General features: G+C 43.5%; 1 protein-coding gene across 2 annotated transcripts in view; it reads right to left on the reverse strand.

Annotated features, from left to right (window-relative positions):
* The window catches only part of edar (ectodysplasin A receptor), a 52,964-nt gene that overhangs the window by 12,212 nt on the left and 25,586 nt on the right, over positions 1-15,166 (reverse strand). For both annotated transcript variants that reach the window (XM_064976582.1, XM_064976581.1), the window contains exons 4-5: positions 9,332-9,513; positions 7,323-7,408 (exon numbers count right to left, since the gene is read on the reverse strand). In XM_064976582.1, the coding sequence (XP_064832654.1) occupies positions 7,323-7,408; positions 9,332-9,513 (268 nt within the window). The remainder of the gene's footprint in view (positions 1-7,322; positions 7,409-9,331; positions 9,514-15,166) is intronic.

Below are 15,166 nucleotides of genomic sequence, written 5' to 3' on the forward strand. Positions count from 1 at the left end.
GGACTGAACACCTCCCTCTGTAACTGGATCCTGGACTTCCTGACGGGCCGCCCCCAGGTGGTAAGGGTAGGTAACACAACACATCCGCCACACTGATCCTCTACATGGGGGCCCTGGAGGGGTGCGTGCTTAGTCCCCTCCTGTACTTCCTGTACTTCCTGTTCACCCGTGACTATATGGCCAGGCACGACTCCAACACCATCATTAAGTTTGCCGACGACACAACAGTGGTAGGCCTGATGACCGTCAACAACGAGACAGTCTATAGGGAGGAGGTCAGAGACCTGGCAGTGTGGTGCCAGGATAACAACCTCTCCCTCAACGTGATCAAGATAAAGGAGATGATCGTGGACTACAGGAAAAGGAGGGTTGAGCATGCCCCCATTCTGATTGACGGGGCTATAGTGGAGCAGGTTGAGAGCTTGAAGTTCCTTGGTATCCACATCACCAATGAACTAACATGGTCCAAACACACCAAGACAGTCGCGAAGAGGGCAAGCCCAACACCTATTCTACCTCAGGAGACTGAAAAGATTTGGCATGTGTCCTCAGATCCTCAAAAAGTTATACAGCTGCACCATCGAGAGCATCCTGATTGGTTGCATCACCACCTGGTATGGCAACTGCTCAACCTCCGACCGCAAGGCACTACAGAGGGTCATGTGAACTGCCAATTACATCACTGGGACTAAGCTTCCTGCCATCCAGGACCTCTTTACCCGGGAAGTGTCAGAGGAAGGCCCTAAAGATTGCTAAAGACTCCAGCCACCCCAGTCATAGACTGTTCTCTCTGCTACTGCACGGCAAGCGGTACCGGAACTCCAAGTCTAGGTCCAAAAGGCTTCTTAACAGCTTCTACCCCCAAGCTACAAGACTCCTGAACAGCTAATCAAATGGCTAGCCAGACTATTTGCATTGACCCCCCCATTTTTATGCTGCTGCTACTCTTTTTTTTAATTATCTATGCATAGTCACTTTACTGTACACATTACCTCAATTACCTAGACTAACCTGTTCCCTCGCACATTGACTCTATACCGTTACCCTCTGTATATAGCCTCGTTACTGTTTATGTCATAAGGTGAATTCACCAATTTGTAAGTCGCTCTGGATAAGAGCGTCTGCCAAATGACTTAAATGTAAATGTAAATGTTATTATTGTAGCTCTTTAATTAAAAAAAAAAGTTTACTTCAGTTTATTTTAGTAAACTTAACACTTATTTTTCTTAAAACTGTATTGTTGGTTAAGGGCTTATAAGTAAGTATTTCACTGTAAGGACTACACCTGTTCTATTCGGCGCATGTGGCAAATACAATTTTATTTTATTTGAATCAGCTGTGTAGTGCTAGGGCAAAAACCTAAATGTGTTCCCCTTGGAGTCCCGAGGCCGAGTTTGGGACACGCTGCCCTTCAAGGTTGTTGATTGACTGTTTTCTTCAGCTTTAATGGAGCTGTAAACTCCTGACAGATCCTAAATCTACTTTTATTCTCGTTTTAAATCAGGCACTACCAAGTCCATGTGGTCTCTCTCTCTCTTTCACCCCCCTCCCCCCCCCCCACCACACACACACACACACACACACACACACACACACACACACACACACACACACACACACACACACACACACACACACACGCACACCTCTTTGTGGTCAGAGTCATCAGTGTTCCGGGTGTTTGTTTATTTTCTGTGGGTAATATACAAATCCTGTTTGTTTAGTGGAGCGTGATTTCACATCTTAGTCACTGTTCTGTTTCTTTGCTGTGAACCCTAGAGCCAGGAAGACTAAGGCTTTCCTACTGGCAATCAGAATAGACCAAGGCATTCCTACTGGCAATCATAAAGGACCAAGGCTGTACTACAGGAAGACATTAGAATAGACCAAAGCATTCCTACAGGCAGACATTAGAATAGACCAAGGCTTTCCTACAGGCAGACATTAGAATAGACCAAGGCTTTCCTACAGGCAGTTATTAGAATAGACCAAAGCTTTCCTACAGGCAGACATTAGAATAGACCAAGGCTTTCCTACAGGCAGACATTAGAATAGACCAAGGCTTTCCTACAGGCATACATTAGAATAGACCAAGACTTTCAGCTTCATATCCTCGAAAGCTTCTGGACATCTTCATGCTGCTTCAGACTGTTTATTCACTGATCAGATCAGAAAAATTAAATCTATTATTGTATGAAACTGCTGCATATATATTAGATGATGACCTGGGTTCAAAGTTCAAACCGAGCCTGTTACAGTATATGCAGTACATGACGGTAAACAGGGGACAGACAGATGGTATAGATATGTATAGGTGTATATAGCCAAGAGAGGAGGTCCAGACGTACAGTGTGGTCCGAACTTATCGACACCCTTGATAAAGATGAACAAAAATAACTGTTTATAAAATAAATTATTCAAATACTAATGTCACGCCCTGGTCGTATTATATTGTGTTTGTTTTCATTTATTTGGTCAGGCCAGGGTGTGACATGAGTTTTTTGTGGTGTGTTTTGTCTTGGGGGTGTATAGCATAGTCTATGGCTGCCTGAGGCGGTTCTCAATCAGTCAGGTGATTATCGTTGTCTCTGATTGGGAACCATATTTAGGCAGCCATATTCTTTGAGTATTTCGTGGGTGATTGTTCCTGTCTCTGTGTTTGTAGTCACCAGATAGGCTGTATAGGTTTTCACGTTCCGTTTGTTGTTTTGTATATTTAAGTTATTTCATGTCTAGTTCATTTTCATTAAAGAACAAGAGTAACCACCACGCTGCATTTTGGTCCGCTTCTCCTTCAACAGACGAACGCCGTTACAGAATCACCCACCACAACGGGACCAAGCGGCGTGGTAACAGGCAAAAGCAACAGCAGGAGAAACATAATAAGGATTTCTGGACTTGGAAGGAAATCCTAAATGGAGAAGGACCCTGGGCTCAGCCTGGAGAATATCGCCGCCCCAAAGAAGAACTGGAGGCAGTGAAAGCGGAGAGGCGCTGGTATGAGGAGGCAGTACGGCGATGCGGATGGAAGCCCGAGAGTCAGCCCCAAAAATTTCTTGGGGGGTGGCTCAGGGAGAGTGTGGCAGAGTCAGGAGTCAGACCTGAGCCAACTCTCCCGGTTTATCGTGAGGAGCCAGGGAGGAGACCAGAACCAGAGCCGGTGTTGGAGGTGAGGGAAGCAGAGACTGTGAAGGAGTTCATGGGGAATTGGAGGAGAGAGAAATGAGGGAGTTGCTGAGTTGGTGCTTTTTGCATGGAATTCGCCCGACGGAGCGTATCGGGGATTTGATGGCACCTGGGTCAGAGCTCCATACTCGTCCTGAGGTGCGTGTTAGTCGGCTGGTTAAGATGGTGCCAGCCTCACGCACCAGGCCTCCTGTGCACCTTCCTAGCCTTACACGTCCTGTGCCAGCACTGCTCTCAAGATCTCCAGTACGCCTTCACGGTCTAGCCCATCCTGTGCCACCTTCACACACCAGCCCTCCGGTGGCAGCTCCCCGCACCAGGCTTCCTGTGCGTGTCCTCGGCCCAGTACCATCAGTGCCAGCACCACGCATCAGACCTACAGTGCGCCTCGCCTCTCCAGCGCTGCCGGAGCCTTCCTCCTCTACAGCGCTGCCAGAGTCTCCCGCCTGTTCAGCGCAGCCAGAGCCTTCCTCCTCTCCTGCGCTGCTGGAGTCTCCCGCCTGTTTAGCGCTGTCAGAGCATTTCTCCTCTACAGCGCTGCTGGAGTCTCCTGCCTGTTCAGCGCAGCCAGAGCTGCCAGCCTGCATGGAGCAGCCATAGCTGCCAGCCTGCATGGAGCAGCCAGAGCTGTCAGTCTGCAAGGAGCAGCCAGAGCTGCCAGTCTGCATGGAGCAGCCAGAGCTGTCAGCCTGCATGGAGCAGCCAGAGCTGTCAGTCTGCATGGAGCAGCCAGAGCTGCCAGTCTGCATGGAGCAGCAGCCATGGAACAGCCAGAGCTGCCAGTCTGCATGGAGCAGCCAGAGCTGTCAGTCTGCAAGGAGCTGTCAGTCTACAAGGAGCTGCCAGTGTGCAAGGAGCAGCCAGAGCCGCCAGTCTGCATGGAGCAGCCATAGCTGTCAGCCTGCATGGAGCAGCCAGAGCTGTCAGTCTGCATGGAGCAGCCAGAGCTGCCAGTCTGCATGGAACAGCCAGAGCTGCCAGTCTGCATGGAGCAGCCAGAGCTGTCAGTCTGCAAGGAGCTGTCAGTCTACAAGGAGCTGCCAGTCAGCATGGAGCAGCCAGAGCCGGCAATCAGCATGGAGCAGCCAGATCCGTCAGATGCCAGGATCAGCCAGGCAGCCAGACTCTTCCAGATCCGCCAGTCAGCCAGACTCTTCCAGATCTGCCAGTCAGCCAGACTCTTCCAGATCTGCCAGTCAGCCAGACTCTTCCAGATCTGCCAGTCAGCCAGACTCTTCCAGATCCGCTAGTCAGCCAGACTCTTCCAGATCTGCCAGTCAGCCAGACTCTTCCAGATCTGCCAGTCAGCCAGACTCTTCCAGATCTGCCAGTCAGCCAGACTCTTCCAGATCTGCCAGTCAACCAGACTCTTCCAGATCCGCCAGTCAGCCAGGATCTGCCAGAACCTCCAACCAGCCAGGATCTGCCGGATCCAACTACCTGCCTGAGCTTCCTCTCAGTGCTGGGCTTCCTCTCAGTGCTGGGCTTCCTCTCAGTGCTGAGCTTCCCCTCAGTGCTGAGCTTTCCCCCTCAGTCCAGTGGGTTTCTGGGTGAGGACTACTAGGCCATGGTTGGCGGCGAGGGTGGACTATCCTAGGACGCGAGGAGGAAGGACTAAGACAATGATAGAGTGGGGTCCACGTCCCGCGCCGGAGCCGCCACCATGGACAGACGCCCACCCGGACCCTCCCTATTGTTTTGATGTGCGTCCGGGAGTCCGCACCTTAGGGGGGTTCTGTCACGCCCTGGTCATATTATATTGTGGTTGTTTTCATTTATTTGGTCAGGCTAGGGTGTGACATGGGTTTTTTGTGGTGTGTTTTGTCTTGGGGGTGTATAGCATAGTCTAAATCAAATCAAATCAAATTTTATGGCTGCCTATGGCTGCCTGAGGCGGTTCTCAATCAGAGTCAGGTGATTATCGTTGTCTCTGATTGGGAACCATATTTAGGCAGCCATATTCTTTGAGGATTTTGTGGGTGATTGTCCCTGTCTCTGTGTTTGTAGTCACCAGATAGGCTGTATAGGTTTTCACGTTCCGTTTGTTGTTTTGTATATTTAAGTTATTTCATGTCTAGTTCATTTTCATTAAAGAACATGAGTAACCACCACGCTGCATTTTGGTCCGCTTCTCCTTCAACAGACGAACGCCGTTACAACTAAGCTATATTGTAAGCTTACATTTTTTGTTATACTTTTATACTAATACAATTGCTCAGAGAAAGATGTTTTTGTTTAACAAGTAATACTTTTATTCTCTCAAAAAGGCAATTCTAATTTCAACAGCAAACCCACCACTGACGTGTGTGGCCAGAGAGCTCTATATTCATGTCATCTGATCAAAGCACTGTTTCTAATCCAAGTGCAAATGCCGTTTAGCAAACTCCAGCCATTTACATTTGTTGGATGACATGAAAATAGAGCTCTTTCGCCACGCACACCAGTGGTCGGTTTGGCATTTAAATGAGAATGCATGAGCAGAAAAGAACCCCATACCTACTGTAAAATATGGTGGTGGGTCTTTGATGTAATGGGGCCTATTTTTCTTCCACTGGTCCTGGGGCCCTTGTTACGGTCAACGGCATCATGAACTTTACACAGGACCAGGGCATTTTAGCCAAAACCTGGTTGCCTCTGCCAGGAGGCTGAAACTTGGCCGTAAGTGGATCTTCCAGCAAGACAATAACCCCAAGCACACATCAATATCCACAAAGAAATGGTTAATTGTCCACAAAATCAACATTTTGCAATGGCCATCTCTGTCTCTGGACTTGAAACCCATTGAAAACATGTGGTGTGAATTGAAGAGGGCAGTCCATAAGAGCAGACTGAGGATATCATCTGGAAATATGGTCTAATATTCTTCCCAATGTGTCCTCCAAGTTATAAAACATTGTAGAAAAAGGCTCAGTGCCATTATCCTCACAAGTTGAGGTATTGGACGTTATTGGAAACAGGGGTGTCAATCATTTTGACCCTTACCTTTTTGAGAAAACAAAAATATCAATTATATTTCCATAAAATAATCTAATTTCCCCAAAAATGTGTGCATACACTATCGCTCAGTATTTTAATTATTTATTTTGTACAGTCATTTTTTCTAATCTTTATCTAAGGGTGTCAATAATTTCGCACCCTGCTGTATACATCCTAGAGAGGACAGGCTGCTGCTGAAGAGAAGCCCCAGGACAGGCAGAAACATGTTAATAATCTTTTTCATGCCCTCCAAACGTTTTAATTATTACACCACGCAGTGCTGGGAGCTAGCTGGGAGCCGCGGTGACACACACACACACACACACACACACACACACACACACACACACACACACACACACACACACACACACACACACACACACACACACACACACACACACACACACACACACACACACACACACACACACACACACACACACACACACACACACACACACACACACACACACACACACACACACACACACACACACACTGAGCTGGAAGCCAGGGTAATTTACAGATTACTTGGTGAGTACTGGCCTGCCTTCACCCTGAGCTATTAACTCCACGCTTCAACTACATATTTCTGGTTTGGGTATTTTCAAGACTTTCAAAACGGTTAATCAAAATGTACCCTCACACGTCTCTCCCTCCCTCTTTCCCTCCCTAACTCTCTGCCTGCAAGAAACAATTAGCTGCTTGTTGAAAAGTGTGTGATTGTTGTTTTACACTGTTCTCATCCCTCCCTCCTCTCTCTCCCATCCTCCTCACAGCAGGTTCCAGTCTGTTTAAGGTTGTCATATTTCAAAACACAGTCATTAAAATGACACAATAATAATGATTTCAATTTCCGGGCAAAACAATATGCCAGTGAGTGTTGCTTTGAGCGACAGACACTGAAAACAATTCCTAGGGTTGAGCACCACTATGAGGAAGCAGTTCCAGACCATGGTGAGATAACATCATGCTGCTGCTCCCTGTGGTCTGCTCTGTTTGTCTGTGTTCATTAACTGGTCCCAGCCCTCCGCAGTCCTCACTCGCCTGACCTTACAAGTATCGCTCTCGGTCCCTCTGTGACTGTCTCTGACCCTCTCTGGCCTGGGTTCTGGTTCTGTTTGTGTTGTAGAACTTGTAGGTATAAGAAAACGTACACTCTTTAGTGTTGCGCGGTGCATTTTGACACGAGTGACAGACCATCCCATACAGGTTCCTGGGACGGTTCTCCTGGATGTAATACCTGACAGAGAGGAAGCACAAAGAGAACATTTAGAGAACAATACCGATACATATTATTCTCTTATTATACACAGAGATATGTTATTAAGATACACAGAGATATGTTATTAAGATACACAGAGATATGTTATTAAGATACACAGAGATATGTTATTAAGATACACAGAGATATGTTATTAATATACACAGTGTGAATATGTAAGTATTTGAGAGGAGAAGTGTCTCAATAACAGCTGGAGGTGAAAAGGTTAAACTGATGCCCAGAGGGGAGAGAGAGGTACTGTATCCCATTAGGTTAGATAGAGATATTATTTAGCCCTGAGCTGTGACAGAGGAAGAGAAGGGAGGCTGCGCCTCTAGCGCAGACACTCTACCATTAATCAGAGAGGACTATTAAACCACTTTCAATCAAACATGCACACCAGATCTCCAGGATGAAAACCAGGACCACAAAAGCATTAAACCTGAGATTAGAATGCCATTCTACTAAAGGTGTGTTTGGTGAGGACTTAAGTAAAGTATGATTTAATAAAGAAGCAATTAGATTCCAACCCCGACAAAGGCAGGCAGTGTTCAGTATTCCCCCAGTACAGTGAGATAGAGTTATTAAAGCAGCCAGTAATGCTAAAACACTCTAGTCTGTATGTTGACTTTAAACTCAATTGAAACCCAAGAATGTCTTTGAGTTGGTACAGTCACTGAACAACATCATATGGTAGAGAGAAAGAGAGAAAGTGAGAGAGAGGGAGGTGGGGGGAGGGGTGGAGAAGATCAGAGCATTGAGCCGGTCCTGTAACAGTTTATATCTTCTCCTGCCTCCATGTTTGTGGGTGACCAGATGGTAACTGGGTAATTGAGGCGGATAGCGTGGCCAATGGAGGGTTAGACCAGGCTGTGACTGTGTGATATGAAGATGTGGGGGGGAAACAGGGGCGATGTGGCAGAGAAGTGTCCTATGAAGTGGTACTGTCTTATCAATGTCACTCTCTGACAGCGGTGGTATGTATGTGTGTGTATAAATGTACACTACTGTTCAAAAGTTTGGGGTCACTTAGAAATGTTGTTGTTTTTGAAAGAAAAGCACATTTTTTGTCAATTAAAATAACATCAAATTGATTAGAAATACAGTGTAGACATTGTTAATGCTGTAAATGACTATTGTAGCTGGAAACAGATTTGTTATGGAATATCTACATAGGCATACAGAGGCCCATTATGAGCAACCATCACTCCTGTGTTCCAATGGCATGTTGTGTTAGCTAATCCAAGTTGATCATTTTTAAGGCTAATTGATCATTAGAAAACACTTCTGCAATTATGTTAGCACAGCTGAAATCTGTTGTTCTGATTAAAGGAGCAATAAAACAGGCCTTCTTTAGACTAGCTGAGTATCTGGAGCATCAGCATTTGTGGGTTTGATTACAAGCCCAAAATGGCCAGAAACAAATACCTTTCTTCTGAAACTCATCAGTCTATTCTTGTTCTGAGAAATTAAGGCTATTCCATGCGAGAAATTGCTAAGAAACTGAAGATCTCGTACAACAGTAAAGATGCGACTCCGGGAGGCTGGCCTTCTAAGCAGAGTTCCTCTGTCCAGAGTGTGTTATTTTGCCCATCTTAATTTTTTCTTTTTATTGGCCAGTCTGAGATATGGCTTTTTCTTTGCAACTCTGCCTAGAAGGCCGCATTCCAGAGTCATCTCTTCACTGTTGACGTTGAGACTGGTTTGAACGGTAATGTATGTGTGTAAATTTGCATGCCTGCGTGTTTTCAAATGTGTGTGTGTTGTCTTATGTGTGTGTTGTCGTGTGTGTGTGTGTGTGTGTGTGTGTGTGTGTGTGTGTGTGTGTGTGTGTGTGTGTGTGTGTGTGTGTGTGTGTGTGTGTGTGTGTGTGTGTGTGTGTGTGTGTGTGTGTGTACATACCCAGGTAAGCAGGGTCCACAGTCTGCATCATTGTCTGGTGTCCCAGGTTTGAGTACTGTAGCACGGTACAGACCTTCACAGTCCTTATGTCTCCTGCAGATCTCATACTTTCCCTTCGAGTACTTCCCCGGCGGGCACGACACACACACATAGTCCTCATCCTTAGTCCCATAGCCACAGTTCTGCAACATCACAAACAGGCAATAAAATGTGATTGCTTACAAGAACAGGACATGAGTCGTTCTGAATATTTTCATTCGGGGTGTTGGTGTAGTTTGTCTAGTGTGTGTGTGTGTGTTTGTACTGCACTGCATGTGGCGACAACGAGGAAATTGATGTTGTAGTATGGAATAAAGTGGGAGGTCATCATAAACAGTCCCAGACATACTCACTTCTCACAGTGGGGAGTTGTGACAACAACCAATACCCTGCATAGTCTGACAGGCAGACCATTGTTTGATCTATCTTTATTAAAACAGTTGAAGCTCCAACCTGAAGCCAAGCTGCTACTTGTCCTACAGACTTCAGAAACACTATATTCCGACTTCCTACTTTATTGGCTTGTCCAATATATCCACTTTGATCCTCTGATAAAAGCTGGATTAATTTATCAGTAGGATTCTGTCAGGGTGGATCAGCCCAGCTTTAGATCTCCTGGTTGACTTTACTTCTGTTGGTTCTTATAAACCTTCTCCAATAGAAGCATTTTTGTCCTGTCTCCATGGTCATTGTAAACCAGCGTGTATCACTGCATTAAAACCATCTGCTGTATCAGATCACATCTGATCTATCTGGTAGAGTGCTGTTTCATGTGTATGTGGGGGAACTAGTTAGCTACACTAACTACTGGAACTACACACAACTTTTTTTAGCAAAACAAAATATGGGTGAAGTAGACAACTTCCTTCCTTTTTTGTCATCAGACCTGCATAATTCACACTTGAAACATTGTTTTTGTGTTTAATAGGCTAAATTACACATTCTGTTAAAAGCTGACTCCAGAGTGATCTGTTGTCTCAATTTGTCGATATGATAATTTAACACGAAGTAGTGAACTACCTTTTCTAAGTAACTTCAGTTAGGAAAACTATATTTTTCTTAAAACTTCTTAGGGATAGCCCCCCTTTTTTCAATTTTCACCTAAAATGACATAGCCAAATGTAACTACCTGTAGCTCAGGCTCTGAAGCAAGGATATGCACATTCTTGGTACCATTTGAAAGGGAACACTTTGACGTTTGTGGAAATGTGAATTAAATGTAAGAGAATATAACACAATAGATCTGGTAGAAGAGAGTTTTAAAGATAAAAAAACATTATTTAAAAAGAAGATTCTAACACCATCTTTGAAATGCAACAGAAAGGTCCCACATCTAGTCACTCTGGTTGTAATTCCTATGGTGTCCAAAAGATGGCAGCAGTGTAAGTGCAAAGTTTCAGACCGATAACTTGAAGTATGAGCAAACTACGTAACATTTAGTGTGAAGTCACCCAGGTACATTTGGGAAAATCGTGAAGGAGACGTTTACATTCACATTACATTTTTCTGCAAGAATATCATCAAATCTGTATACTTGGACTTTGATTTAGCTTTTCCAGTATTAGTAGCCATATTATAAGTTCCACATTTGCAAAATACCCCGTTTTCATAACTTCATAACTCTCTATATTCTTATAATGTTTTTGTCCAAAAGGAAAAGTCTTGCTGTCGCACAAGGTTAGCAGCTACATTTTGCGACAGATACAGGGTTTAAGCCCAGCTTATTGGCTATCTAGCTAGTTTTGTTTGACCCCAATTGGTGCTTATTTGACAAAGATACAGTCGATCAAGTCAAGATCGCCCGCGTCATCGGCGTGCTACAAAGGCGTCGCTCTCTGATCAAATTTGGTGTCCTATAGGATATACGACACACCTAATTATATAGTGAAGTCTGGTTACGTTCTAGGATCTCTGAGGAATAAATACAAATGTGATTTGACTGGTTGTAACAACGTTTAGGGTTAGATTTTCACAGATTCCTTTCTCTGCAAATTAAACGAGTGGAAATACAAAATTGATCGTGCATGCTATATGGATCTTTTAAGGAGATGAAAAATGATTTTATCTAACAAATTGACACTTCATGTTATCTCTGGGACCATTTGGATGATACATTCTGAAATCTTGCTCTGACTTAAGTACACATTTGACCTTCAGAGGTGAATTTATCAAAACTATCGGGGTGAAAAGTGTTTTGTTGTTAGGAGCTCTCCTCAAACAATAGCATGGCATTTTTTTCACAGTGATAGCTACTGTAAATTGCAGTGCAGTTATATTAACAAGAATTTAAGCTTTCAGCCGATATAGGACCCTTATATGTACCGACATTTGTTGTTTCTCTAAAATTTCTCTAAAATTAGTGATTGTGACACAAGGAGCTGAATGATTTACAACTGTCCCTAACTTCTTCCAGTGTGAAATGGTGGATTGGTAAACAATATTTTTTAAGTAGCTTTCCTAACACTGCTATTACTACTGATCCCATATGAAAAATTGAGCTAAATGCCAAATTAGTAATGTTAGTAATGTGTATGCTGGGAGAAGGCAAGCAAGTACAGGAAGTGCAAATGTAATAATGAATAAAACATGGAACAAACAAGAAACCCGAATAGCATACAGACATGAAACTTAAACAATAACGCCTGAGGAAAGAACCAAGGGGAGTGACAGATATAGGGAAGGAATCAGGAAGGTGTGGAGTCCAGGTGAATCTCATGAGGCACAGGTGCGCGTAACATGCTGACCAAACCAAAAGTTATTTTGTTCACCCACACCAGACACGATCAGGACATGCGGATTGAAATATCAAAACAAACTCTGAACAAATTATATTAATTTGGGGACAGGTCAAAAAGTATTAAACATTTATGGAAATTTAGCTAGCTAGCTTGCTGTTGCTAGCTAATTTTTACTTGGATATTAACATTGGGTTGCTTTTTTACCAGAAATGCACAAGATCCTCTACTCTGACAATTAATCCACAGATATAACGGTAAACCGAATTTGTTTCTCATCATCTATCCTACTTCTTTCAGGCTTATTTTTCTTACGTGCGTGCTGTTTGGTCAGCATGCAAAGATGGTGGCAGGTGTGCGTAATAATCTGGCGAAGTGGAGCGCTGGAGAGGGAGAGCTGGAGTACACATGACAATGTTGCTGCTCTGTTTCGTAAGTTCTTACCCAAATCTGCAATCATGAGCAGATATTCACATCTTCTGTAATTGTACAGGAGAGTTGAATAACTACAATTTAACTTTACAAGTTTAAAGAACTGACTATTCAAACAGTTAGCTATGTCTGTGACTGTAGATTTACAGAGGAAGAGAAAAGCAGGGCTCCTTTTGTTGTGTGTGTGTGTGTGTGTGTGTGTGTGTGTGTGTGTGTGTGTGTGTGTGTGTGTGTGTGTGTGTGTGTGTGTGTGTGTGTGTGTGTGTGTGTGTGTGTGTGTGTGTGTGTGTGTGTGTGTGTGTGTGTGTGTGTGTGTGTGTGAGGTGTGTCTCCTTATCTCCTTATTAAGGCCCAGTGAGGCTCTGTTTATTTTGGCCGGGGGCTGATGACTAATGGCTACTGACAGGCTACTACATCCTACCAAAGGGGATTCAATATTTGGGAAAAATCCAAATGGAATGACAAACCGTGAAAATTGTTCATTCCCCTTTCTGAATCTGAGCATGCATTCTGGGATTTAGCTGGTAACTCTTTGATGTGGGAGGTGTACCTTAGTGTATACCAATGAGTCAGGTAAACTTCCTGGGTGGTCTGAGCAGACAGATAGAGAGTAGGGCTGTTACGGTAATGGTGACATGTCATGGTAACTAGGCTTCTCCAAGCTCTGATGCTGCTGATGGTCATTAGTAGCCTACCAAACTTTATAACTGCCTGCTACTCAGCACGCTATTGTCCCTCTAATCACCCTGACATCAATGCAAATGTTTTATAAAAATCTAATCAAACACTTCATGAGAGCCCATGAGCTCATGTTGCTCAACATTTCTATAGGCTATGCCATTGCGTGAGAAAAAACAATTGTTTTCACGGCTTCTATTAAAAAGAGGATCCCCATCATCTTTCTATAGGCTAGGCCTACTATATTTATTTCTCAACTTTCCTAATATTAAGCACATTACTTCACTTTACAACAGGAGTATAGCCTACATGGCTGGCATGAATATTAAACACGGAACAAGTGTTCTCCATTCTCTATTTAAGTGCATAGATCACATGTATTTTTCCCCCTGCCCCTGTTCTGAGACAGGTGCATGATAATGGTCCATTCTAAATCAAAATGAATTCCACACATATATTATTTAGTATATGTAAAGACAACATTCAATTAAGAATAGTCTGATGGGTGACAATATTAGCCTATTATTGTGAATTATGTATTATCACTTGTGATAAATCATAGTCGCACACTTCATGTAGCATAGCCCATAGGCCTATATGTTTTAATAAGGTTAGTATCACACCTCATGTAGCATAGCACATAGGCCTATATGTTTTGATAAGGGTTGTAAACACATCTAAAGGTACCAAATAACTTTTTAAAATTAAGCACATTAATCTGCTTTACAGCTGGTGTAGAGCTTAACTGGCATACATAGGCGACGCATGAGTTTCAAGTTTGGGGAAGATAATTTGTGTGTTTTCCCGCTAATTGATTGCATTTTGAAACATTTGCGCTTAGAGCCGACTGCCCTGTGCGCATTTCTGCGCTTATAATGTGTTTATCAATATATCAACAGTTTATCAATATTTTAAGCTAAACGTTCTGATCTGTTGCATCAGCCTCATTACTTTTAAAATGTTTTTTTTGATGCGAGTGGTTGTATTAATTTAGGATCTATCGCATTCCACAACTGTCCCAGAGTATGTTTGGAATATTTATTTCTTGCACAGAAGGACAAGTTGACCAATAGAATAGATCAACTTTTGTACTATGGGGGATAGTAGATTGACATAGGCTAGTGCTTTGCTGTTTGTTAGGCCTACTCATCTTGTTGGCTGATGAAAAGTAGGCTAAATGTGGACAGTTCTTCTAACATCTTCAATATGTGCCTCAGAATTCAATAAGAGGGACACAGTTGATCTGTCTGTCTTCGCTTGTAGCATACTTCTTAGCTGTGAGAAAGACCCATTGGTTAATAAGAATGTAGATATCTGAGAGAGCCATGTGAGTGAGAAGTGCTTCGGAGCACAGCAGCCGGGAATTATAATTATTATATTCAGCCCAAGGGCACAAAGGGCATGGATTTTTTAGGAGGCATTACGGCCACACGAGGGGGATGCCGCTGGGAAATTCGAGGCCTGGTGAGAATTTGATCAAGTGCTTGTCAAATTGTGAATGAGAGACTGATGAAGTGTGCGCAGCCTGGACAAGAAACAAAGCAGAGCTCATGCCTTTCTTGCAACTTTTTCAAATCATCATTAGAGTCGCATCATGCAGCCTTAGAATGTATAAAAAATCTAAACATATAGCCCAACATTTGTATCACAACTAAAGTATAAATAGCTCTAAATTAAGCATATAGGAGGACCTGTTTCTTTGTTAACTGCTCAACACAGAATAACCACATGTGCACACTTCCTTGGAAACTGTTTGGAGAAAATATAATTTTTATTTTATTCAGCTATGTTCAATTGTATTCGTCATACTGTAAAATAATAAAAATGTATGTCACAGAATTCTAAGCAAACCTTGTCTGCTAAATGAACTAGGCATAGCCATATCAGGGCCTAACATATTGTCCGGTATGCGTAAATGGCTGTAAGGGAGTCAGGTGCAGGAGAGCAGGTA

The sequence above is a fragment of the Oncorhynchus masou genome, chromosome 10 (assembly GCF_036934945.1).
Source record: "Oncorhynchus masou masou isolate Uvic2021 chromosome 10, UVic_Omas_1.1, whole genome shotgun sequence".
NCBI lineage: Eukaryota > Metazoa > Chordata > Actinopteri > Salmoniformes > Salmonidae > Oncorhynchus > Oncorhynchus masou.